At 40.1% G+C, this 25,971-nt stretch overlaps 3 protein-coding genes across 16 annotated transcripts in view; 1 reads left to right on the forward strand and 2 right to left on the reverse strand.

The window, feature by feature from the left end:
* Positions 1 to 254: 254 nt before the first annotated feature.
* hdhd5 (haloacid dehalogenase like hydrolase domain containing 5) lies at positions 255 to 5,171 on the reverse strand. The gene is made up of 8 exons (XM_026919361.3): positions 4,673 to 5,171; positions 3,944 to 4,159; positions 3,734 to 3,846; positions 3,315 to 3,408; positions 2,955 to 2,988; positions 2,682 to 2,856; positions 1,973 to 2,161; positions 255 to 970 (listed from the first exon to the last, which is right to left on the reverse strand). Exons 1-8 carry the CDS (start codon positions 4,763 to 4,765, stop codon positions 559 to 561), a joined length of 1,326 nt encoding a protein of 441 aa, XP_026775162.2. The 5' UTR covers positions 4,766 to 5,171; the 3' UTR covers positions 255 to 558.
* ccdc77 (coiled-coil domain containing 77) lies at positions 5,098 to 12,945 on the forward strand. 2 transcript variants are annotated; one of them, XM_026919358.3, is made up of 12 exons: positions 5,098 to 5,185; positions 5,837 to 5,889; positions 6,951 to 7,128; positions 7,280 to 7,422; positions 9,115 to 9,211; positions 9,306 to 9,387; positions 9,488 to 9,573; positions 9,832 to 9,980; positions 10,111 to 10,357; positions 10,986 to 11,111; positions 11,200 to 11,352; positions 12,589 to 12,945. In XM_026919358.3, exons 2-12 carry the CDS (start codon positions 5,849 to 5,851, stop codon positions 12,733 to 12,735), a joined length of 1,449 nt encoding a protein of 482 aa, XP_026775159.1. In that variant the 5' UTR covers positions 5,098 to 5,185; positions 5,837 to 5,848; the 3' UTR covers positions 12,736 to 12,945. The 2 variants fall into 2 exon arrangements, with proteins under 2 accessions (XP_026775159.1, XP_026775160.1); XM_026919359.3 differs by lacking the exon at positions 5,098 to 5,185 and adding an exon at positions 5,583 to 5,736.
* A 245-nt stretch (positions 12,946 to 13,190) lies between these two features.
* Positions 13,191 to 25,971, reverse strand: part of si:ch211-272n13.3 (ankyrin repeat domain-containing protein 26) — a 28,945-nt gene continuing 16,164 nt past the window's right edge. For 10 of the 13 annotated variants that reach the window (XM_034307364.2, XM_053237177.1, XM_053237182.1 and 7 more), the window contains 21 exons: positions 25,795 to 25,971; positions 25,502 to 25,535; positions 25,197 to 25,338; positions 24,780 to 24,993; positions 24,473 to 24,656; positions 23,216 to 23,362; positions 22,691 to 23,077; positions 21,934 to 22,515; positions 21,668 to 21,820; positions 21,327 to 21,502; positions 20,616 to 20,709; positions 20,237 to 20,263; positions 19,285 to 19,362; positions 18,691 to 18,825; positions 18,297 to 18,409; positions 17,642 to 17,786; positions 17,096 to 17,386; positions 15,963 to 16,198; positions 15,495 to 15,705; positions 14,620 to 14,665; positions 13,191 to 14,444 (listed from right to left, as the gene is read on the reverse strand). In XM_034307364.2, the coding sequence (XP_034163255.2) occupies positions 14,281 to 14,444; positions 14,620 to 14,665; positions 15,495 to 15,705; positions 15,963 to 16,198; positions 17,096 to 17,386; positions 17,642 to 17,786; positions 18,297 to 18,409; positions 18,691 to 18,825; positions 19,285 to 19,362; positions 20,237 to 20,263; positions 20,616 to 20,709; positions 21,327 to 21,502; positions 21,668 to 21,820; positions 21,934 to 22,515; positions 22,691 to 23,077; positions 23,216 to 23,362; positions 24,473 to 24,656; positions 24,780 to 24,993; positions 25,197 to 25,338; positions 25,502 to 25,535; positions 25,795 to 25,971 (3,736 nt within the window). In that variant the 3' untranslated portion in view covers positions 13,191 to 14,280. Of the gene's footprint in view, positions 14,445 to 14,619; positions 14,666 to 15,131; positions 15,190 to 15,494; positions 15,706 to 15,962; positions 16,199 to 17,095; positions 17,387 to 17,641; positions 17,787 to 18,296; positions 18,410 to 18,690; positions 18,826 to 19,284; positions 19,363 to 20,236; positions 20,264 to 20,615; positions 20,710 to 21,326; positions 21,503 to 21,667; positions 21,821 to 21,933; positions 22,516 to 22,690; positions 23,078 to 23,215; positions 23,363 to 24,472; positions 24,657 to 24,779; positions 24,994 to 25,196; positions 25,339 to 25,501; positions 25,536 to 25,794 lie in introns of all 13 variants that reach the window. The other 3 variants (XR_008302369.1, XM_053237185.1, XM_053237181.1) reach the window with 3 other exon arrangements.

Below are 25,971 nucleotides of genomic sequence, written 5' to 3' on the forward strand. Positions count from 1 at the left end.
AAGTCTTATCATATTTATTTTGCATAAAAACAAAGAAAACTCAACAAATAAAAACTCTCACATTTTAAACAACACATTGCAAAAAATAGGTTTTCAAACATTTTTCCCCATATAAATTTAATCCTTTTTTAAAATCATAATATAATATGGAAAATTGCATGCCAGCATAGTAACAAAACATTTTGTATCCAATAATAAAATGATGTATTATAGGGAATTATTATGATGCTTAAATGCTAAAAAAAAAAAAAAAAAAAGGCAACCATCATTACATAAATAGTACGGTAAACATGACATCTAATTTAAAATACATTATAAGTAGAACTGCTCCAACTACAATATGGTTTTATTAATACATTATCAATAAAAACAGTTCACTTTCTATTTGTAATCACTACAAATCCTAAAAAAATGAGCACATTATCCACTGTTTTGCGTTACAGTATACATTTCTGACCTGGAGGTGCACTGCAGTGTGTGAGGTGTTCAGATTTGTTCTCTAATTGTCTGTATTACAATTAGATACAGGTACTTGTGGTAGGTCTAGAAGCCTCTGGTTTATTGCAGACTAGAGCCTTCTTGCTGGAAGACAAGCTCCACAGCCTCGAATACATCCTGAACTACAAATGAAGGCTGGGTCAGGGTTGGATCGAAGCGGAAATCCCGATGCCCATGGAAGATGCGCTGCTCTGTGACTGTTTGCTCAGGGGAGAGTTCCTGCTGCTCCCTGTTGTAGACGCCAGTGCACACCAGGATGGAGCTGCAGCTCTCAGGTAGACGGTGCTCATATGAGCCCCCGACCAACACCTTGCCTGAATTTTTTGCATCATCAACTGTTTCATAGTGGAAATCATGCGCTACTTGACTGGCTGAGCCACCTTGTGCATGTACCTGAGCCCTGCCATGGTGCATTGACTGCAAGTAGCGGTTATACAGGTTTGCACCATAGATGTCAGCCATGGGGTTGTCCCTGTTGGAGACATGGATTTTATCAGAGGAAATCATCATTAAAGGTCCAGAATACTACAAAACAAGCTTTGTAATGATAGGAATCAAAAAGAGGCAAACATGGACTGTGCATTTTTATGATCATCCATTTCATCATCCAAATGAACACAGCATCAATAAAATAAATAAATAATAAGCAAATCATACAACCAAATGTCTTATATCAATAGCAAAATTAATCCTAAAAGCCTTCATATACAGTACTGTGCAAAAGTCTTAGGCACATGCAAAGAAATCCTGTAGATCAAAGATGCCTTCAAAAGTAATGAAATTAAAAAATAATAAATATTTTTTTAAAAAATTCTATAAAGAGCAGTAAAACAGTACTAAATGAAACAAAGTCAATATTTGGTGTGACAACCCTTTGCTTTAAAAAAAATTGCAGTCTCAGGTACAATTTGTGGAGTTTTATAAGGAAATGAGCTGTAAGTGTTACTGAGCATCTTGCAGAAGCAGCCACAGTTCTTCTGGAGACTTTGACTGTCGACTCGCTTCTTATTTCTGCAGCAAAACCCAGCAGCCTTCATTATGTTCCTTGATTGAAAGTGGTCTTTTACGTAATACGCTGCTTTCTTTACTGACAGACAAACATTTTACTGTAACATTTACTTTTGTGTAAGACTAATGTTTGGAAATCTAAAATGTTTTTGTACTGACTCGATAAAGCAGAAGTCATAAAATAAGAATCTATAACAAAGTTATATTTAAAAAAAAAGGGTGCCTAAGACTTTTGAGAGAAATTAGGAGAAATGAAAGCTCACATACTCTCTCAGGTTTTATTTTGGCTATTGGTATTAATGATCCAATCACACAATTTATCATGTAGTGTATTTGTCCACACAGCTGACATCAGCACGACACAACAAGCAAGCACAAGTCTCCTCATGATGTGTGTTTTTTTTTTGACGCAATTATATCACATGAACATTGTCTCTGTGAGAAGTACACCAAGGCCTTAACTCACCCAATGGCATACAGTCTTTGGACAGGTTTTGTCCAGCCCAGCTTCTCTGCTTGCTGTCTGATCAGCAGCTCTGCGTAGTTATAGGTCACCACACTGGGCTTCCCAATCAGAGCCTCATACTGCAGGTCATAACCTGTGATCTTCTTATAGATGCTCTCCAAGCACAACAGGAACATTCCATGACCGAATCTAAACAGCAATAACAAACCAAATAAAGTAGTCATTGATACCGAGTTTTGGATTATTGGATGTTTTTAAATAAGAGTGTTAACCACAATGTGATATTAATATAGAAGTAATAAGTATAACCACAGAATTGTACCCATGTTTACAAAAAATATGCATTTCAGTTCTTCCCCCTGAGGAGGGTGAAGACTAACATGTGCTTTCTCTGAGCCATGTGAATCCAGCCGACCACCTCTTTTCAAACTGCTGCTCATGCTGCATCACTGGGCAGCACACCACACTCAGAGGAAAGCGCTATCTGCCCTCTCACACATACATGAGCTCACAGACACCATGACATGGGAGAGAGTATGTCATCCCTCCCACTGAGAGAGTACGGCCAATTTTGCTCCCTTGGCTCCCGACCACAAATGGCTGTGGCATTGTCAGATCACAATCGCTCTTCTGTTGCGCCACTCTGGAGCCCCCCTTTAATTTAAATTTAAATGAAAGTCTTCATTACTAAAAGGGGAACAAAACTGACCGAGGACTCTTTGCCTCTGCCATCCATAACAGGTCCATGTTGCAGGCCAGCACAGGGATATGTGGGTAATGCGGTGATGTCACAGGATTTCCTGGCTTCCCATTGGTCAGGAGAACATCCACAATCAGCTGAAGGTTAGTCTCCCATCTGATTGGCTCACCAAAGAGAATGACAGCTGAAAATGAAAGCGTTTAGTGAACTCTAAGTGGAACTCAAAGTGAAGGCAATAAATTAAGATAAAATAGAAAATTAACCTTGAGTAATAACACTTGCCTTCAATTGGTTGGAGATCCTTGGATGGAGGAACCTAAAAAATAGATTTTGTGAGCAATTTTCAGCAAGATGTTTAACCATTTTCCTATTCAAATGTTCCTAAGAAATTGCTCATGTTTCTCAATGTTTGCATGCATAAATAAATTCATAGTGTGTAAGAAATGGGAAAAAGTGTCAGGTAAAATGTAAAGGAGCCATTCAATATATTGCAAAATATATTGCAAATCCATAAACATTCTGTTCAGTTTGCAAATAAAGAATGAAAGAATAGTCTTCAAACAAATTTTTAACACCTAATTTTGTTTTAATCCCTATCCGTCATGTGAAAACTGTTGAATTACTGAAAATGTTGTTCCTCACCATGTCCTTGGGTCTGCGATTGTGATCCACCACGTCCAGCAGAGGGTACGCCTCTCGGAGCATATCAATGGTGACAACATTCTGAAAGCCCAAACTGGAGTTGGTTTTTGTTAAAGTCAAACTTTTAAAAGAAATGCCCGGATTATTTTAAACATCAATAGTAATTATTATAATAGAGTAGTGGCAGCGCAACATAAAGATTGTCTGCTGGTGACTAAAAAGTTGTGCTTTGAGTAACAAATAAATAAATGTACAGTACTTGTAGGTACAGAATACAAATGCAAAGAAACTATACTCACTATGGTAAAGGTCAAGGTTTTATTTCAAATTGCTGCTGCACAAACCAATATCAGTATAGTTTGACTGAGGTGACATTCTGTAAATATGAACAGCAACATAAGTTGTTTATTTAAGGATACTTGTGTGCAACTTCCACAACCGGCCCCTGTCCAGACACTAACACACACGTCTTATGGAACTGACTGAAGACCCGTAAAGGACTGTGGGACAACATGACCTGATCTGGTGACACCTAAAAAAACCCAACACACACACACACAAATAAAAACATTAACAGATGAATGTTGACTTCTTGGACAGGGTACACTTTGCTGAACTGCAAGACCGACCTCTACTTCTAGAAGATGAGAGAGCTGCTCTGCTTTGGTCTGCCGGACAGAGTTCCCGGCATTGGTCACAAAGACCACCGGGACTTTATATTTTCCATTTCCATCCACCAGATTCCTAAAGCACTGCTTGGCTGCTGGAATGGGGGTTTTTCCACGGACCAGGACCCCATCAATGTCAAAAAGCAGACCAAAAGAGTTGTGACTGGACTGGGAAGGCTTAAAAACAGTATTCAAAAAAACAGATCAGTCACTTTCAAGAAATGATGCTGCTGGAAAATATTCAAAATTCTTAATAATTGAATGGAGTTCATTTGGTTTGATGGACTAAAACATCCCTCAGTACAAGGGAAGTCGTTTTATTTTCATGTTAAACTATTTGTGTACTTAGGAGAGACAGGTACATCACATGCAAATCATGTCAACGATCATGTTTCAGGACACTCATGGGCGCGTCCTGACCCTCAGCCGGCTCTTTCTAGTTCTGACTGCCGGTATATTAATGGTGTTCAAATGCGCATGCGTGCAAACAAGCAGTCAGATAAACAAACCGAAACAATACAGCTTCCCTGACTACCGTCAACCCTTTAATAGATCGACATTATAATTCATTATTGGTCCTCTCACATACAACACTATTGTTTTTAGACTAAATATCACACCACTAGGAAAGAAACATTTATCTTTAACACCAAGACATTTATAGAAAAGTGGATGAATGGGTCAACTTACACTGCTGTAGCGCCGCATTTGCGCTGCCCTGCTCAGTTTCAGAGCCTGCCACCCGAATCTAAACATGCTCAATCGCGAAATGAACTCTGCCATTTCTTTACCGTGACACAATGCAGTAACTACACAACTACCTTGTTCAGTACATGACACTTTATAGGTTTTAGTTTCAGCTGCTAACCAGCTGCTTAAACTAGTTTAACTTGTGCCGGGCTAGTTACCTAGGCTGACCAACGTTTCCGAAATAATGTGCTACCTAAAATCATTAACTATTTATTTGCAGAAAACAGGCGACGGTCCTAGTCCTCAAACAATATTCCAAGCACAGATTATTTAAAAATAAGATAAATGAATGGCGAGGATTCCGTCGACTAACATCAGCTAACACAACTACCTAAAAACTCGTGCTGCGTGTTTGCGCATAAGAGGCGCAGCATTGATGCCCACTGAGTTACCCTGATCAACTACCGGTTCAACGGGCAAACAAACAAAAGCCGAATTTGTGTCCTGTACAAGGTAACAATTAATTCTATGACAGCAGTTTGTAAAATAATAATGATATAAAACGCATTTTTAATAACATGCAATAATCTAAATTATATTCCAGCAAGTTGGTTTGCAATGCTAATGACCGTCGCTAATCTTTATGCTAGCTCAGTAACTTTAAAGTTAGCTAATTATTTTTTCAGCGTTAATTGTTTGGTCAGACCAGTTTAGCTACTGCTGCTTAAATAGAATTATTTTAGTAGCCAACTTATAGCCACGCAGCTATGCTGTAAATATAATAAATACATATAAGTGAGCTAGTTGGCTGGCCTGTGTTGCGCAGACGGTTTTGTCTGTTTAAATTTCCCGTCTCTGCGCTGCGTCATTGCCGCCTGGCAACCGCGCGCTATTTAACAAGCGCTCACAGATACACTGCCTGTTTCTACTCCAGAGCTTCATTTAATGCAGCTTTTAAACTATTATTCATATCTGCACTCTATTTCTGGTAGTTTGGTGTAATTTCCTGATTAATAGCAAGCACTTGCGCGTTCATTGTACTGGAAAAGTTTAGTTATGAACCGGTATCTGACATCCTGATATTGCTGTATAAAGTACATTATGTTGATACACACTGGACTGCTTTAGCTGTTTTAGCTGATTGTGCTATTTCCTGTTTTCCAGGCAGTAAGAAGCATGATGGATTCTTCACCAACACGGCAGCGTGTCAGAGAAGGGTAGGTGTTCAGTAGTCCACATAATGCCACGTACACTATAGGGCCAAAAGTATGTGAACACCTGACCATCACTCTCATATGTGCCTGTTCAACATCCCATTCCAGATTTACTCCCCCTTTCCTGTTATAATACCATCCACTCTTCTGGGAAGGCTTTCCACTAGATTCTGGCTGTGGGGATTTGTTCCCATTCAGCCACAAGAGCATTAGTGAGGTCAGGCACTGATGTCAGGCGAGGAGGCCTGGTGTAGAGACGGTGTTCCAGTTCATCCTAAAGGTGTTCAGTGGGGTTGAGGTCAGGGCTCTGTGCAGGACACTCGACTTCTTCCACTCCAACCCTTGGCTAAACCATGTCTTCATGGAGCTCGCTTTGTGCACAGGGGCATTGTCATGCTGGAACAGGTTTGGGCCTCTTAGTTCCAGTGAAGGGAAATTGTAATGTTACAGCATATAAAGACATCCTGTACAATTGTGTGCTTTGAACATTGTGGCAGGAGTTTGGGGAAGAACCACATACGGTGTGATGGTCAGGTGTCCACATACTTTTGGTCATATAGTGTCTCTTGAGTAGAACGTCTACTCACTTTTCTCTCTGAGATCAGAGACTGAAACTATAACCAGTCAGGTGGTGGTATATGGAAAAAGAGTGTAAGTTATTAAGGTATAATTAGATGGAATGCACCGCAAAATATCCCATTTATCCAGTTAGGGGTTTTGGACTTAACTAAAATGGTCCAAGACTAAAACTTTTTTTTTTTAAAGTAGAATTATCATTAAAATTGGCAGTTGTTGATTATTAATCATAAAGTGAGTTTTCTGCAGTTGTTGATGACTTTTGAAGACAGTCACTGTTATGTAATCTAATTCATTTTAGACCTTATTTTAATGATTTATGTAAGGTTTTACTTCTCCCTCATCTCACAACATAGCCTCAAACCTAATTTGATTGTCTTGAGGTTTTTTTTTGTTTTTGTTTTTTTGTCTGCATAAAAAAATCTGGAATATCCAGACCTGGCTGTTAACATCTCACTTTTCTTTCTTTAATCTTCTGTGTGGATTAGCTGTGAGACTAAGCAGGAGACCGACTCCCCACTGCCTCCCATCTCTGAGCGCTTGGCTTATCTCAGACCATCTCGTGAGTTGCTGGAGTTTTACAGACAGAAAGTAGCTCAGTTTGATGCAGAACATGATGACCTGCTGCAGCTGCTTGAGAAGTATAAGAGCACTACAGAGGACCAGGTAGGCCTTTACAGTGAGAACAGTGACTACATGTGTGTCTCCTGTGTGTTGTTGTATTCATGTATGAATATGGAGTGCTCACAACATGAACCACAAAATTTCATTCTGTGGTTGTGCACTTGTGTGTTTAAACCTCTGTGTGTTCCCGTAGCACAAGCTGCAGTGGGAAGTGCGTCAGCGGGAAGAGGAGATAGCAGAACTGCAGAAGGCTCTGAGTGACATGCAGGTTTACCTCTTCCAGGAGCGAGAACAGGCTCTTCGGCTATATGCTGAGAACGACCGCCTTAAGATCAAGTGAGAATTTTATTTTTACAGTTTACAGGATTTCTGTGGTTCTGGAAATGCTGGAAAGTCATAGAAAATAAAATTTTCTGAAAAAAAATTTTGAAAAATGTTTTGGCAGATGACAAAATATCTGTTAGGCTTTGGAATAGTCTTGGGATTTTTCATTAGCCGCAATATAATCATACTTTATCGTGGTTACTTTTTTAAAATAGAAACTGATAATGTGCAGGAAAAGGGTCCAGAGAATACTTTTGCGCTAAATTGTGCAAGTGTTTATATTTGCAGTATTGTGATAAATGGAATGTATATGGAAATTTTATTTGTAGTTATACAAATGTCATAGAAAAATCATGGAATATTTTGAGTAAAATGTGTGGGGCAACTGAGTTTATTATTATAATGAACTTAATTACCTTCACATAGCACTTTATTAGGAACACTGTACTAATACTGAGTAGGGCCTCCCTTTGCTCTCACAACAGCCTCAATTATTTGTGGCATGGATTCCACAAGATGTTGGAAACATTCCTTTGAGATTCTGGTCCATGTCGATATGATTGCGTCATGCAATTCCTGCAGATTTTTAAGGTGCACTTTCACGCTGTGAATCTCCCGTTCTACCAAATCCCAAAGGTGTTCTATTGGATTCAGATCCAATGACTGGGAAGGCCACTGAAGAACACTGAACTCATTGTCATGTTCATGAAACCAGTTTGAGACGACTTTTGCTTTGTGACATGGTGCATTATCATGCTGGAAGTAGCCATTAGAAGATGGGTAAATTGTAGCCATGAAGGGATGCACATGGTCAGCAACAATATTCAAACAGACTGTGGCATTCAAGCGATGATTGATTGGTATTAACGGGCCCAAAGTGTGCCAAGAAAATATTCCCCACATTATTACACCACCTCCACCAGCCTGGACTGTTGACACAAGTAAGGTTGGGTCCAAATTCTGACCCTACCATCTGTGTGCTTCAGCAGAAATCGAGATTCATCAGATCAGGCTACGCTTTTCCAGTCTTCAGCTGTCCAGATTTGGTGAGTCTGTGCCCACAGCAGCCTGAGCTTTCTGTTCTTAGCCCACAGAACTCAATGTGGTCTTCTGCTGTTGGAGCCCATCCGCCTCAAGGTTCTACGTATTGTGCATTCTGATATGCTTTACTGCTCACCACAGTTGTACAAAGTGGTTATCTGAGTTACTGCAACCTTTCTGTCAGTTCAAACCAGTCTGGCTATTCTCCGTTGATGTTTCTCATCAACAAGTTGTTTCCTTCCAGAACTGCCGCTCACTGGATGTTTTTTCTTTATTGTACCATTCTGAGTAAACTCTAGAGACTGTTTGTGTGAAAATCGACAGAGATCAGCAGTTACAGAAATACTCAAACCAGCCCATCTGGCACCAACAATCATGCCACAGTCAAAATCACTGAGATCACATTGTTTCTCCATTTTGATGGTTGATAAAGTTAAAATTAATAACAGAACAGTAACAGTATATTTGTAAGTATAAACATACCAGGACCCAATAAACGTAATGTGGCTAAGTCGTACTGACTGATTAATTTGGCATGATGTGTTCAGTAAAAAGCGACATTAAGTTGTACCGCAAAATATCAGATTCCCCCATACTGTATATGAAGCAAGGTTGCTAAAGTGAAAAGATTTAATACTCGGGTCTACTGCTATTGCTATCTAGAGAGCTTGAAGACCGGAAGAAGATTCAGCAACTTTTAGCACTGGTGGGCCCAGATGCAGGCGAGATCACCTATTTTCACAGAGAGCCTCCACACAAGGTTAGAAGCTTCATTTCTGTTGAATTTCTGTTGATAAACGTTTGTTGCAGATGCATAAACCTAAATATCTGCTTCCTGTGCAACTTTTCATTAGGTCACTATTCCACAAAAGAAACTCCAACCCAGAACGCAGGAGTATGGAAATGTGGCAAAACCAAGGCCTGGATCATCTAAAGGTTTTTTTTTGTTGTTGTTTTATGAATTATACACTTGCGCTTATGATTATGAAATTTGGTCTCAGTTCCTCAGTCCACCATTTGGATCTGTCTCCTGTAGAGGGGGGTAAGAGACTGTCCAAAAGTGGAGGAGGTGAGACAAACTCTGAGCAGTACAAGAAAGATAACCAGACACTTTTACTACAGGTGTGTATCAGAACCTTTACAGGTGTGTATCAGAACTCTAGTTTAAGAATGGTCTTGAAAAAATGTAGTAGCTTGCATGCATTTGTGCTTCAAGTGACTTGGCTGAATTCAGTCCAATGTCTCCCTCACTGCTGTCTTAATTTAGTGCTCTATAAAGAGCAGTCTAGTAAATAGTAAAGAAGTGAGGAAGGGAGTGAATTCAAACACAATGTTGGCTTCTAAATCACAGGAAGTGTGTGTTATGATTGGTATTGCTAGGTGGAGGCACTGCAGGCACAGCTGGAAGAGCAGACACGCCTGGCTAAAGAGCAGGTGGAGTCCCTGCTGGAGGACAGAAGAATTCACATGGAGGAGGGGCAGGTCCAGCGGCAGAGAGACCAGGAGAGACTCGCTGCATTAACTGAGAAGTAGCTCCATCCTTCTGACAAATCCTCATATTTATTTTCTAATGATCTAGAGCTTTAGTGAAAATTGACTGACTGCATATTGTATACACATACTTTTCTCAGTCCACTTTTGCTCATCTCATCTCTTCAGACTCCAGCGCACGCAGAACTTACTCTATGAGAGCACCAGAGACTTCCTGCAGCTGAAGTTTGAAAGTCGATCTCATGAGAAGAGCTGGATGGTGGAGAAGGACAGGCTCCTGAGAGAGATGGACTCGTGCCAGGAGAGGCTGAGGGAGACACGCAGCTTCCAAGAGCAGCCAGGAGCCTTCACAACCCCATTGCTCCTCACCCAACCTACTCCAGAGAGCAGCCAGATGCATCGTGATGAGATCAGGGTAAGAGCAGAGAAACTGTGTCTGCATTCTAAAACTATTTTAACATGCTAACTTCCACTTGCAGTTGACCGTGGGAGGAAACCCTGTTACAATGTTAAGGAAGTTTGGTAGATGAGGCATCGAAGAGATCAGGAGCAGAACTTTCCTGGAAGATATTGCAGTGTAGTGCAATTTTTAATTTATTTTCAAACCAGAAAAATAGGCTTGGTGAACTATTGAATATTTAAACGAACTACTGACTATTTAAGTAACAACAATAATAATAATAATAATAATAATAATAATAATAATAATAATAATAATAATAATAGTTGCTCTGAATACTCTGAAAATCACTTGATCGAATCAGCCGTTCTTACAATAAAAAAATCGGAAAAGTCAGCTTCTTCTGGAAATGGCCACTTGTGTAACATTTATCATGAGGAATATCAAAACAGTATTGAAATGCTTATTTCTTTCTGACCTTTCCTGGTTCAATCATCCATGTGATCATGGAACAGTCTGTCCATTCCATGACTGATCCAACAAAATACTCTAAATAGATCTTCTTTAGGAACAACTTATAAAGAAACATCATTATTTATAGTGATGGCCTCATGTACAAGTTGCTCTGTTGGTTCTTCCTTAGGCACTACAAGAGGATTTGAAGCAAGCCCATAAGCTAGCAGACATGTACAGAGAGCAGTGTGTAGGTCTGGAGACTGATCTGGCACAGATCCGAGAGGAAGGAGACGTAGGCCGAGAGATCTTCAAGGCAAGTAGACAAACATAAAGGCACTCAGTGGTCAAATGGAATTCTTTGTGGTATACATATGATGTATTGTTTATATGTGGGTGTGCAGGAGCGCTCAGACAAAATGGCCAAGCGTCTCCAGTTAATGACTCAGCGTTATGAAGCTCTGGAAAAGAGGCGATCCATGGAGGTGGAAGGCTTCAAGACTGACATCAAACATCTGCGACAGAAACTCAAAGATGTGGAGAAGCAGCTCTTTAAGGTGATTGGCCAAAATAATCAGTGTTGGGGAAATTCTTAAAAAATGTAGACTTCAACATTTGCCTTGTCAGGTGATCACAAGTTCAAATCCTGATGATTTGAATGATGGGTGGGAGGGATGGCATACTCTCTCTCTCAATCACACCAACACTAGTCAAATGAATGTGTCTGTGAGCTTTTAAAAAAAAAAAAATAGATTTCTTAGCAACTGCTATTTTAGTGCTGTTGTAGTGCTTTTTTATGGCGTAGTGATTAGTTACATAAGGAATAAAACATCAGGGGCCATGCTGTTGTAGGAAAATAATCAGTGCTTGGGAGGTGTAATGTAGCCAGATGAAAAGTTTATTATTTTCCAACAACAGCATGTTCTGAAGTGTTTTAATCCTTTTAAACAACAGCAATTTGTCAGCAATGACATTTTTTTTTAATTATGCAAAGAACCACACGTCATACTCTTAATCCTTTATAGTTACATTTAATATTGTGGAACGTCCCCAAGACAAGTCAGTTCCTGTTATCACTTACCTCATAGCAGCTATAAACGTTATCCCCTCACCAGCCTCTCTGATTTTTCTCCTGCTCTTGATGAAAAAAAACCCACAGCTTTGTTACTGAGAAACTAGAAAGCAAAAATCTTTACATGAAACTGACTTACAAAGTGCTGACACCCAAGACTCCTTCCATTAATTAAACATCTTACAGAAAACTTCATGAGTATACATTTATCTTTGTTAAATAAGTGTTTTTAGATCTGTTTATTATTAGCCTTAGATTATGTACATTGTTCACCGGACAAGTCCCTGTGAATGAGTTGCTATTAGAGAAACAACGTATTATAATGAGTGAATTAATATAAACCTTTGAATTACAGTCAGCACTATTGTCAGAGTCATGTTATTGTAGGAAATCAATCCACACCTTCTGGCCTATCGGAATCAACAATTCAGCAGCACCTTGTTATAAACCATGAAAAGCTTATACAGGAAAAACAGTTAGGTGTACTAAAATAACATCTGGAAAGTACTTTTGGAAAGAGTTAAAAGAAAACTAATATTTTACTTACTTGTTGCTCAGATATTCTCACCAGTGCTATGCTTATAAGCATAAATCAGTTATCGTCGCAACAAAACCTCTACATAATTTGGGGGATTTTATGCTTTTTTTGGAGCTGTAGAACACAATGGACTAAATGATCTCATGCAAATGTAAATAGTGACAAAATCCATTTCTTTCTCAGGTGACTCTTAACGTGGGCCCAGATCAGGACTTGGCCATCCTGCATGAAGTTCGACAGTCAAACGCCCGCACCAAGAAAATCCAGAACGAATTAAAAAGCTTAAAAGCAAAGATATACGGACTGGAGAATGAACTAAGATTCAGCTGAATTTTAAAATGTGGAAGATCTTGCCCTTTTTGAGCCTATTCAGTGCAGCCTAATATCAAATTTCACCAAGGAAGGTCCCACTAGGGGTGAGAATCAGTTGTATGGATTGATTATGTTGGGCCGGTTCATTATTCAGTATCGTTATTGTGTAACATTGACATGTAGACAAAAGCCATGCAGAACAGAGGACTTGTGATTGTATGTAGTTTGTATTTTTTTTATGTGCAAATTCTACCAGCTTTGGCAAAAATTGTGTATTTTGGATTTTTCAAATATGTGATTTCTATTTTACTAATTTATTTATTTTGTCAAATGGTTTAATAAAAAAATGGAATGTTTTGCAGGTATTTGGCCTTTTTATTTTTTTTGCCTGAAGAGCAATTTTGTGCAACAAAGTATTATCTCAATTTGAAGATCAATCAGATAATTAATGAATTCACTAACAAACACACAAGTGAGGCTGTTTTATTTTATTTTTCTGTTCTTAAAACATGGCAATACTGAAATGCTTAGAATGGACACAAAAAGCAAACCACATTGAACCACTGTACCGTACAGTACCGCATGACGCAGTGCTACAGTGAAGAAGAGTCACTAGGTCATCTAGTTTTGTCTCAAAATACAAGAACCATTAACAATAAACCAATCAAATGTTTTATCCTCAGAAATTAAAACAAAGGTTTTCCAACATATTGCACAAGAGCACAGATGGTACCATCATGATTAATTGGCAATAGTATTCATGGTACTAAATCCAATGCTTTCAAAACAGCATGTACAAATATAAACTCGTATCAGTGTACATTCAAAATACCATTAAGCTGTAACAGGCATAAAAATGTAGCAGCACTCTACATGTACCCATTTATTACATAACCGCTATAGCTTTCACGACCACTTAATTGTCTTTAAAAAGTTTTATTCTTGCTCCTGAGTATCTGAGGTACAAAGTGCATTGTCAATGCGTCATCGATAAAAATCGTAATAAAATATTGGAGGGTTAGTGTTTAGGCTTTGGCCATTTTTTGGTGCTAGTGTAGTAGTGTTATGTAGAATTTTTCCTGAAGGCTTGTGGCAGTCACAGCAGTCTACACTGTCCTTTCATCCCCTCCCTGTTTTTCCTGTCTGGCCTACATCTTCATTTCTGTAGTCTCTGTAGTTCACACATCATGTCTACCTGCATGAAGTGAGTGCTTTCTGTCACAAAGCTTATTTGCAAGCCTTTATCCATTATGTTTGCACAGAGGCAGAGGCAGTACCTGCAGTGAGTGACAAGTACCAGTGTTGTTGCCAATACTTCAATGAAGATTCACAACAGACAGAACAAGCACAGAACCACCAGGAGAAAATGTACATGAAGGCTGTAAAGGGCATTTTCCAGCACTAGACCAATAACATTATAACTGTAAAAATTAAGTGGTTACAGTGGTTTTGTCTCCACACTCTACTCACCTTTACTTAAAAAATAAGGTAAAGATATTTTAGTTGTATTTATTGTGCTAAGGACTCAGTCCCGCTGTCCCATTCTACATGGTTTGAAATGTTTCAGATCATGTAGTTCTTTTTGAGAACCTCCAGATACTGTTGTGTGGCTCTGCTCAGTGGGTCCTGCTGCTCCACGTTCAGATTTGAGTTGAGATTCTTCTGGGATCCGCAAGCGGAACCCACTGGAGGCATCCGGGTAGAGGCACCCTCCAGCTCGCTTGTGCCTGACAGAAAGAAACCAAGATTACATATGTGTTTCAGTTGGAGGAGTTTGGCTTTAGAAACTGATTTGAGTTTGTTTTAAAAAACACACACACAAACTATACAGTCATAACTGAATTATGATAAGTGATAGTGCAGTCACAGTGTTCTTTGCTGTACATAAACAGAAGTGCTCACCATAGTCCAGCTCCTTTGATATGTTTTTCTCCAGTTCAGACTGCATCTACGTAGGGCAGGTGGATAAAACAGATTATTACTGTATGTTCATCATTTATCTGCTGCTTTATTTTGCAGACCTCATAATATAAGGCAAAAGCGCAGGCTGAAAGTTTGGTTGCTGTAATAAGCTTTGATAATGTAAGAACAAACTTTTCACAACATTTTACAATATTATTCTAATCTATGGATGAAGGGTCAAAGGATTTCCTGTGCTCAGCATTGAGTTAAATCTTTCAAATAAGATTTAGTATAAACCCTGAAATAAGGATTTAAGCACATTACTATGAAATGAATGCATGTAATGGAAACAACACAGTACATCTGATAAGATCCATCAGTGCTGAATATGAAAGCTGAAAAACACACAACAATTTTATCAAGCTTAACAGCTAAAGTTTAGATTAGTGAATAACTCATTTGAAAGCCATGCCATGCTTTTTTGCAGCAGTGAGTTACACCCAACTACACACCTGCTCATGAATCAGGCTGAAGAGAGGAGAGGTGAGAGACAGACTTTTGAGCTAGGAGCTGAAGAAGTAAGAAACAGAAGAGGTTATGTGTGCACAGTCTATAGGAAACCCGAAAAAACAAAGGAGTGACAGAAATAGAAAAGGGAGGAAAAGTGGAAGAGCAGTGTTTAGTTGCTGATGTAGAAAGGAGTGGAAAGCTTTACTTGCTGAAGAGTGGAGATGGCTGATATTTGAAAACTGCCTAAGGAAGGATTTGCTAAATCCTTACTTACAAATATGCCTGTAATGACACTGAAAATGAAAATGTTTCAAAAGCTAAAACCCACACCTACTGAACACTGACTCGAGTCTGCTCCAGCTTACCTTTGCCAGGTAGGCTTCCACACGGTTGGTGTGTTGTTCCCCCACAGGGCTGAGCAGAGATGCTCCCAAACCCAAGCGGCCCAGAGAGGGATGTGTGTCCAGAGCCGGTCCTCCTAGACTTCCGTTAATTATACTGCTGCTGAGGAGAGACTTGCTGCGCTGCCTCTCACTTAGTAGCTTTGCGTTGGCCTCGGCTAGCCGCTCATTAGACCTGAAAAGAAAACAATATCGGTGAAGAAATGTCACAATGCACAATGATTCCAATACATAATAGCAATGCGGCAATGCATTTAAGGACCTAAACTGCTCAGCATTGCAGAGGTATGACTGGCAAGAACAATACCTGTGCAAAATAACACATCGCAAAATGCAGTATTTAGTTTAGCATTCTAAGAAAAAGCAACCCGTATGGAAAAATAACCTCCTTCTAACAGTGTAGGTGTTGGGCTGTGTGTGTGTGTGTCTCACCTCTCAAGCTTGGTAGTGAGGCTCTTCCGGAGTCTCAGCTCGTCAGTGTAGAGTTGTCTGTAGCGCTCGAGCTCTGTGCGGCTGGAATCTCTCTGCAGAAGACTGTCCTGCTGAGTGGTGTGTGCGCGGCTCAGTTCGGCCTCCAGCTCCCTAATGCGCTGCTCCATCTCAGCTCTCTGACTCGCCTCATTAGCAGCCTTCATCTGCTCCAGAACTTCCTGAGATGCTGCCTGTGTCTGCAAACAAATAACACATCACTGTTACTATATCAGGCATGACCTGATAATCAGTTATACAACCTGTTGTAAAGACATTTTAAAATAAAATACTGCCACCAGCATTTCATTCTGGAAGCAACACTTCTAGACATAACACATAATGTCTTACACACTGTAAGAAATAGGCTGTCCCATAACAAAGGGACTGGAAGGACAAATGTTTGTCTAAGGTGTTTTATTTTGGTCAGACCTGTTGTTCTAAGATACATTTACACACATAAGTGCTTTATAAACAGAATTTTAGATAGATGAGGTTGATATTTGTTATTGAGAACTGCATGGTGTCATTCCCAAGAATAAATTCAGTTAGTTAATACATATAGCAATACACCCTAAGTGTCAGAATATGTATCTTGATAGCTTGCAAGGTTCAACTGCTATCTACTGAGACACGAACAAGTTAAAGCATCATTATTGCATTATGAAATTATAATATAAAGATTGCCTATATTTTGTTTGGCTAATTTCAGGTAAAGGTTCCTGTAAAGATGTGTCAAATATTTTGATAACACAAAGAACAAATCTATTCATAAATTACAATTAATACTAGCACTACAAGGCATGCCTGTATAATAAATTAATCAAACAGCAGTGCAGAGGTATGACTCATCTTTAGGTGTAAATGATGATTGATGAGCTAAGGGTGTCTAAATACAACATCAAGGGTTTGGGATTACACTAGGTCCATGTTTCTGTCATTTTTGCAGCCCGCAGTTGGGCTCTTACGCCGGAAAATGAAAAAAGTGTGGCGCCTGCAACAATTAATATCATCATGCAAGAAATGTTATGGATTGACAAACACATCTCAATGAAAACCTTTCTAAAAACCTTGCTCGTTATAAGCTTTGCCTGTACCTGCAGGAAAAGGTTAATCTCATCTAGTTTATGCCGGATCTCCTGTCTGGCTCTCTCCTCCGTCTCCCGACGGAATTGCTCGGCCTGGCTCTGGTCCATGACTCCTGCCTCCACCCTCCTGCGCAGGCCTGTCAACTCCTCCTCCAGCTGTTGCTTACTGCGCTCCAGACGCTCGTGACTGCGACCCAGGCTCTTCAGAGAGCTGAGCTGCTCCTTCAGCTCCCGGTTCATGTCTTCCAGCTTGGAGCAGCGTGACGCCTCCCGCTCCAACTGCATCTGTAGCTCATCCACCTGTAGATATACAGGGAGGGGGAGATGCAGGGATTAAGATAACTAGTATGAGTGGGGAAGGAGGAAGACTAATAAATAAACAGGAAAAAAGAGAAAAATAATAGCTCAAAATAATAAAAGCTGAAACTTTGTGAGTTGTTGGTCACCTACATGGCAGAAATAGCCCCATACAATATCTTTAAAATGTAAAATGCACATAGGAGCCAACAATTTTGCTATCTTTGAGCACAGAAAGTTTTGTACGTGGAGACATACTTTTATCTTCATCCTGCTGACGGCTCCCTCCGTCTCATTCTGTCTGTAGGACAGCTCTCCTCTCAAACTGCCCAGAGGAGAACCCAGCTCTCCTCCATCCTGCTCCCGTAGCTTCTTTTTAGCAGTTTTCACCAGAGTCCGCAATCTACACACACACACAGTTTCATTTATTCAACATATAGAAGTAGAGTAAACAAATGTTTCTGTACATATAAAACAGCTCCAGGGTCCCCAGTTCAATCCTGTTCTTGGGTTATTGTCTGTACAGAGTTTCACATGTTCTCCCCTGTCTACTTGGGTTTCCTCCGGGTTCCCCAAGTTCCTCCCACCCGGTAGCAGGTTTGAAATTATTGCAATTATGCACACATAATGCCTCAAAACCTTTAGAAATCAGAAGTTAATTCATGTTAGCTAATTAATATTAACCACTTCTAATATGCACTGCAAACTCTGAAGCCATTTTCTTATCGTCAGTCCTACTACCATTTTGCCTTTGTAGGACCGATATAGACAAACAAGTGCCAATATGCCCTGCTATAAATAGGTTCTAAGCATTTGACCAAACCAGGCCTTGGTGTCATGTACATCACTCACCATGGCATGGCATCTAATAAAAATAACCTGTAGGGAAAGGCAGACGGGCTTAAAGTATCACCTGTACATTTCTTTCTGAAGTTCAGTATTTCTGTTCATCTCTTGGTCCAGTCGGGCATCCACAGCCTTCTTCTGCTCTGCTATCTTTTTGGCTTTCTTCTTTTCTAGCTCCATCTGGAGTACACAGAGAGCAATGGCCTAAGAAGTGAACTCTATTTCATCAAAATTGTATATTGAAAAGGTTTTACTCTGAAATGTGTGTTGAAAATGGCAAAACCATTTTCAAAACCAAAGATTCTGGAAATTACTTATGAATTCACTAAATTGCTTTTACTGATACAGTGATCGTGTTCCGACAGCTTTACTCCATTGTATGGTTTTTTTCCTTTACAAAGAATTTCATCTTATGAATGACATAACTGCAGAACAAAAGTGTGGCTGGTTGTTACAATGACCTGGTTGGTGAGCTCTCCTTTCTCTTTCTCCAGTTCAGCCAGTCGGAGACCGAACCGTGACCGATTCTTCAGCTCTTCTTCCCACAGGGCCTGAGAGTCATGGGCATTATGGGAAAGCATACTCTGCTTCTGCACCTGAGAGGAGAACCAATATCAGTCTAAGTTCTTGCTTGTACCAGCATACCCTTAACAATAGTGACATTAGTGAACAAGTCTGTTATAATTTGTTACGAAAATTCTATATTGTCCTAACAAATAGGTTCCTAAATTAATCTGAATCACACACAAATTTGTAACTAAGTCCTGTAATAAATGGTTGTCATGTCACAAAAACATCTCCAGTCTGTAGCATCTGCAGAACTTTTTACTTGCGCTCATAAGCTTTATTATCTTGTCTTATGAAAAAAAGGTATATATTCCATTCTTGGGCCTCCAGTAAGGGTAAGAGTCTTGAAGACTTGCTATCCAAACATCACCCACTGGTATAACTACTACAGCAGCTAGTGAAGTCATGCTGAATGTACTTTAATAAACACAAGTTTAACACAGTCCTCTGCAATGCAACTGAAAAGTCAACTCAGACACAAGTCACACCTCACGATTGAGCTGATCCTCTAGAGTCATCTTGCTGCTTTGCAAATTCGTGACTAAATTCTCCAATTGATTTCGCACCTGTGAAAATGTGAAAGAGGTAATGTAAAGGCACGCGAGGCATTTCCACAGCAAGACGAAGAGTTCTTTGAAATCTTTAAACATACAGCAACACACTTCATGCAGATTTTAAACTATTTTCATGACAAACCAACACTAAAGTGCAGTTCAGATACCCAAAAACCATAAACACAGCAAAAGTTTCATGTAGCAGCAAGCTCAACCAAATGAAAAAGCAATCCCAATAGAAATACCACCACCAAGAGCAGAAAATGTCCATAAACAACCCAACTAATTATTCAAATAAGGCCCAAGACAGGCACTGTCTTGAAGGCCTTGATATTTGGTGTAATGCATTGGAAACTCAGTGGCACTGATGGTATACTCTATAGATATATATCACAAGAACACTTTGTTATAACAATAAGATAAAATTTACCCCAACATATGCCTCAAAAAAGGTATACGTTATATTTCTGTCTTATGAAAATGGGTACTTAAACATGCTTCTCCCTAAAAAATTGGACAGTCAAATTTTAGTTATTTCACCTTTTGCAGTTCAGCACTCTTAATTTGAAATGCAATAATGTCTATGATGCAGAATATCTCCTTTTCTTTGCTACAAAGCTTGTAGTATATGGATAAAAGACCTGTAATTCCTTTTTGAGTCATCCAACAGAGATATAATACCATCTAGTTCACCCAACTGAAATGTAAAAATTCTGTGACATTCTGCACTTCCACTCAACATCATTTTATTAGCTGGAGCACAGGAACCCAACAACTTAAAGGTTTGTACTTTGGCTTGGGTTGTATCTGGACACCTAGTAAATTAGTTGATCAAGAACTCAGTGAAAGAGGCAGTTAGCTTCACAGCTACATGTAAAATACCAACCCCTCCTCCTGGTGATGAATCTGTCAGCTGTGAAAAGAACACTCGTACTATCAGTTCAGAGCAAGAATGAAGCACTTCATGGAGGTGACAATGTACAGGATTGACAAGATATAAATGCACACTCAGGATTTAATGTTCTATAGCAGAGAATCTCTGTACCAGTGCTGGGGACTCACTACTGAGTACCCCTGCTGATGCATGATACAAGTAAAGACACTAGCTGTCTATTAGTTCTTAAAGAGTTCATTTTTCCCTTTTTTGATCATATGGTAGTCTTCAATATTTATTCACTTCATCTGATTAACATAACACAATGGAAGTGAGGTAGATTAATTCTATAATAATAACAAAAATCTGTAATAAAATAATCTGTACTTACAGCAGTAGCTTCCTGAGCTTCTTTCTGGAGTATTTCAATGCGGTTATTCTGTTGTTTTACTGTTGCCTCTAGTCTGGCGTTCTCAATCTCCAATCTGTGGGCATGTCAAAATCACATTCTCTCTTCAACTATTGTAACCAATTAACAAAAATCCACAGACTCCTCAGCACAGACATTTTTTAAATGAACTATTTAAATAGTAGGCTTAATATTCAAATATGTCCTATTATATTTTGGCTATTTATTGATAGAGTTTTTTTTTTTTTTTTTATTATTCCTGAACTTTCCAGTGACAGAATACAGAATACAGTACATTGGGTCCAAGCTGACATTATTTATAGGCCAATTTGTTTTTGAGTTTTTAAGGCTTGGATTAAACACAATCAATTAATTTAACCAGTCAGTCAGATTAAAAACAACTCAATAATAAATATAACATATTTGATAATGGTGGGTTGTGATTTACACTGTTGTAAAAAATGAAAAAAAATCATGGACCCCATGGGAGTCTCTGGACCCCACTTTGAGAACCACTGCTTTAGAGAACCTAGATTCTAAGCAGCAGAGACTAATGATCAAATCTGAAAGAAAAAAAAAATCACAGATTCTACAATTTACTTATTACAATTAATACAATAAAATCAAAAATCATAATCTAGCAACACAGTACATAAAGAAACGCATCAGATATTGCATCTCCAAATCCTATACCTCTGTACTGCCTCCTCTAGCTGTTTAATGGTTTGTTCTGAACGTGTCGTAGCAGCGAGCACCTCCTGGAGTTTCTGCCCAGTGCTGATGAGGTCCCGCTCCTTCTCATCCAAAGTGCCCATCAAAGTGTTAATGCGCCTTTCCACCTGAATGTTGTGCTCCTCACTCTCCTGAAGCTGGAGGTAAAACAGAGAGAAGACTTACTTCCTAACACTTGGTCAACCTGATATTGCTGGTTACTTTGCATAAGTGACTGATCTTTACAATTTGATTGAACTTCAGTTTATGCTACAATCATCGTATAGTATGACGTCATTAGAAAATGGGACTTGTTTGGACACCTTTCCCTTGAGTCTGTCCATGTCCTTCTGATTGCGCACTTTTTCGTCCTCCAGGTCGCTGCGGTACCGAGTGTTCACCTCCAGAGATGCCTCACACATGGACAGCTTCTTTAGAGAGTCAGCCAGCTCCTGTTGAAGCTGCCTCAGAGAACTCTACCATGGGGACAACAGTGCATCACAACTCGATTAAAATGACTGTAAATGTTCTTTAATGAAAACATGTCTAACAGGACCAATTCATCTTCATAAGTTTAAAACATACACACCTCTCGATCAGCTTTCTCCTGCTCTTGTCTGTAGTTTTGCTCTCTGAGCTCTGCATTTTTGGTTGCCAGTTCTTTGCTCCTCTCCTCAACCAGCTGCACTCTCTCCTCACCGTTGGCACGGAGCTGGTTGAGCGCTTGAGTGAAGCACTCCTGCGCGTCCGTAACAGCCTGCTCCTTGGCTGTACCTCTGTTCTGCGCCTCTTCCAACTGCTGCCTGAGCAAGGCACCCTCGCTCTGTGCCTGTGCTAGCCTCTCCTGCATGGCATCATGTCTAGCGGTGGCACGGCTGGCCCGATCACGCTCACTCTGCAGCGTCCCCTCCAGCTCCTCAAGCCGTGCACGGGCCTGTTCCCGTTCGCGAGCTGCCGTCTCCAGCAGCGCACTCTTCTCAGCCACACTCAGAGTGGCTCTGTGCCACTCATTCTCCAGGCTGTTGGTGCGGGCCTCGGCCTCACTCAGCTTCTGAGAAAGTGACTGGATGGTGTCACGCTGCGAGCTGGATTCTGATGTCCACTTCTCTTCAGATCGCTGATGCTGTTCACGCTCGCGTTGCTGGGTGCGCTCTGTCTCTGCACGTGCCGCCTGACAACAAGAGCAGAGGGAGGTAGCAAAGAGCAGTACTAACACAAACTAAACTGAATGAACTTTGGTCAAGGATGCAACGTATATAAAATTGGCACCAGACAATTACAGCAGCAAAAGGGAGTACAAATACACACCGTATACACCTTAACTCAAGAACAGCACACATACACACCTGACACCTCTCAGTCTCCTGCAGTGCTACCTGGAGCCGTGCTTTACTGGTCTCAGCCTCAGCCTCCAGCTGTTGGCGCACCTGCCTCTCGTGCTCCAGTTTGGTGCTGAGCAGCGCACACTCTGACTTCAGGGTGCTCACCTGCCCGTTGTACTGGAAGACGGTCTGGGCTAGAGTCTCTTCATTTAGCTTTAGGTCACGTCGAGCATCCTCTAGTCTCTCCCGCAGTGCGTCTCTCTCATCAACCAGTCTGCTCTCTTCCTGCCGGCTGAGGGAACGAAAGTGCTCTAGCTCAGCCCGCACTGAGCTCAGTTCCTCCTGCAAAGTACAGACCTGCTGCTGCAGCTCCCTCTCACGCTCACTGGTTTCAGTCAGCTGGGATGCGGCCTGGACAACACAGTCATCAGCCTTAGGTTAATGCAGGCTTACAATGATAAATGTGTCAACACCCATTGTGACAAATACAATGCCTCCAGGAATGATTCTTACCCAACTAGCATCAGATTCATATAGTTTGACTATTACCTCATTGCTCTTGGTGAGGTTCCTGAGATTTTTCTCCTCAATGTCCTGCTGCTTGCGCAGATGACTATTCAGCAGGTCCTCCTGTAAGGCTCGAGCACTTTGCTCATGGGCCAAAAGACGCTGGGTTTCATTCCTGTCTTCTTCCAACTATGCAACATATCACATATACATACAATATACATATTAGACAAAGTGCAACTTATCCGCAAATTGTGCGGTAAACTGAGTAGATTGCAGCTTATTCAGTTTTAATTATATACTACAGTCCTACAAAAAGTATTTCCCCCTTTACTGTATATTTGTCGCACTGAATGGTTTCAGTTTTTTAGGGAACAAACAAACATTTTTAAAATAATTAACTATATTATATTTGCAAAAAAGTAACTGGTCTCTTTTTGATTACTTCGATTATATCCAGCCCTGTTGAATCTAACACTGCCTATATATTAAACTTTACTTTATAGTAGGGGCCACCACAATGCCAGAATCAAAGGAAATTACAGAGCAGGTAAGAAAAACCTGCTGAAAGATATTAGCCTGGAAAGTGTTATACTGCAACACTGGGGTGCACATTAGGCTTGTTCCATTTTACAAATGAACAAATCTGTACATGATATTAAGCTGCCACCATATCCAATTACATCTCATTATATTATATTACACGACGGCCAACCTGAACGTATTTTGCATAGGAGCTCCGAAATGTAACAATGGAGTATGTAAATATGTGTTATCACTCAAAAAAACCAATAAAATAAAAGAAAAAGATTTAAAAATCTGGAATAATTTGTACAAGTGTTTTTAACTTTCTAGTATTAATTAACCCCCCCGCCGGAGGGTTATTGCGTTTATATTTGCGTTTATTCATATAAAATAAAATCTTTCAATGTATGTTTGACTTAGCTAACATTAGACAGTTTTACACTGTAGTCAATATAAATTATCTATATTTACAGCTGAAAGAGAAGTGAGACCAGTGAGACAAAAAAATCACTGTGATGTGAGCCAGCATTACAAATGTATGCAAACTAATTTAAATGCTCAGATTGACTGGTAAGACGATAATAAGCCTAATATGAAGCATATAAATTAGCATGACTAATAAACCAGGCAGCAGGACACACTGGTGTTACAGAATCTCAGGAGTTGAGTCTGAACGAGTCTCAGGAGTCTGAATGATTTATATGAACATATCATTATATCATTTACATATAATTTGATCTAAAGTCCAACTTTGTCGCTGTCATAGATGATTACCTGCTTCATGTTGTTCATCATGGCCCTAAGCTCTAGTTCCAGGTTCCTCATTTTGAGCTCCACTTTCTCCCTCTCCTCTGCCTCATCTCGGTGTTGCTCCTCTTTCCTAAACAGCTGTTCCCGGGTCTTATCATACAGCATAGAAGCACTCTGGTGCTTCTCCTGTTCCTGCTTCAGCAGAAACCTACAGAGGAAAGTGCAAATTTGAGCTCAAAGACTTTATCTCCTCTGTTTTTCCATGAAAACATCCTGACACTGTCAGGAAAATTGTAAAAATTGTACAAAGACAAAATCCAGTGTAACTCACTTGAGGTTGTTGAGGTCTGTCTCCAGCTCTAGTCGGAGGTGCTCCAGGCTGGACTTGCTCTCTCTGCTCTCATCCAGCAGGAGTTTGAGCTCATTTCGCTCCTGCTCCAGCTGAGAAACCTTATCAGCCAGTCGGCTGTGTCTGTTGCGTTCCTTCTGGATGGTGTGCTCATACTCATGGAACATGTTCTGCAACTTCACCATGCTCACTGAATCTACAGAAACAGGTAGAAAAGAAGATTAAGGATCAGCTAGCATCAATACCTGCCTTTCTGCATAAAGTGCATCTTGCTACATTGCTACAAATGAAGTCACATGAAGCCTGCAGGAATGACTCAGAAAATATTTATTGCTCAAATCAGTAGTCTTCAACATAGTGCCTACCTGAAATATAAGAAAATGTATAAGTCCTGCTCACCTAAAGAGCTGGTGTCCAGCTGCTTGATGAGCAGAGAGGCATTAAAGTAGCCTGATGTAGCAGAGTCCAGCTCCTCAGTAGCTGTGTCGGATGACTGTGTGAGGTCTTCAAAGTCATCTGCCATTTCCAACTCTCCACCATTCTGCACAGATAAAAGTTTCACAAAGTTTTACATTTCTGTTTACAGTACAGCTATATACACATTGCACATTATCCACTGAAGAGGAATGAAAAATACAGCAATAACCACATATCATATAAAGGGATTATAAATTTAATACAATGTTTTTAATAAACAACCCTACCTTTTTCTCAGCCCTATGCCGTGAGGATGGAGACCTGCCCAGAATCAACACAAGAAAACGCAAAATTTGTTTTTAGCTACATATGGTCTTATTTAATATAAACATGACACTGATATCCAGGGACAACCTGGGTTGCACAATCTAGAAATGGTACAATGCAGTATCTATACTGTACCACACATGTATGTGGCTTCCAAGACAGACAGATTTTAGTCGTATGTGATATTTGAGTGCATAATGAGCAAGCCAGAAAGTCCAAATCATATGAAAAGAATGCCATACTGCATATGTACCTTCCTTCATCTTCTGACACCTCACTTAAAGTACTATCATCAAACACAGACAGGGGGCCTCCATTATGGTGGTTCACAGGGCAGGGATCTCTAGACTGCTTTGGGGCAGGAACATGTAGCAGGTTCCCCTGGCTACCCATAGCTCTCTTCGCCTCATCATCGAGTAGTGTTGTCCTC

The sequence above is a fragment of the Pangasianodon hypophthalmus genome, chromosome 9 (assembly GCF_027358585.1).
Source record: "Pangasianodon hypophthalmus isolate fPanHyp1 chromosome 9, fPanHyp1.pri, whole genome shotgun sequence".
Lineage (NCBI taxonomy): Eukaryota > Metazoa > Chordata > Actinopteri > Siluriformes > Pangasiidae > Pangasianodon > Pangasianodon hypophthalmus.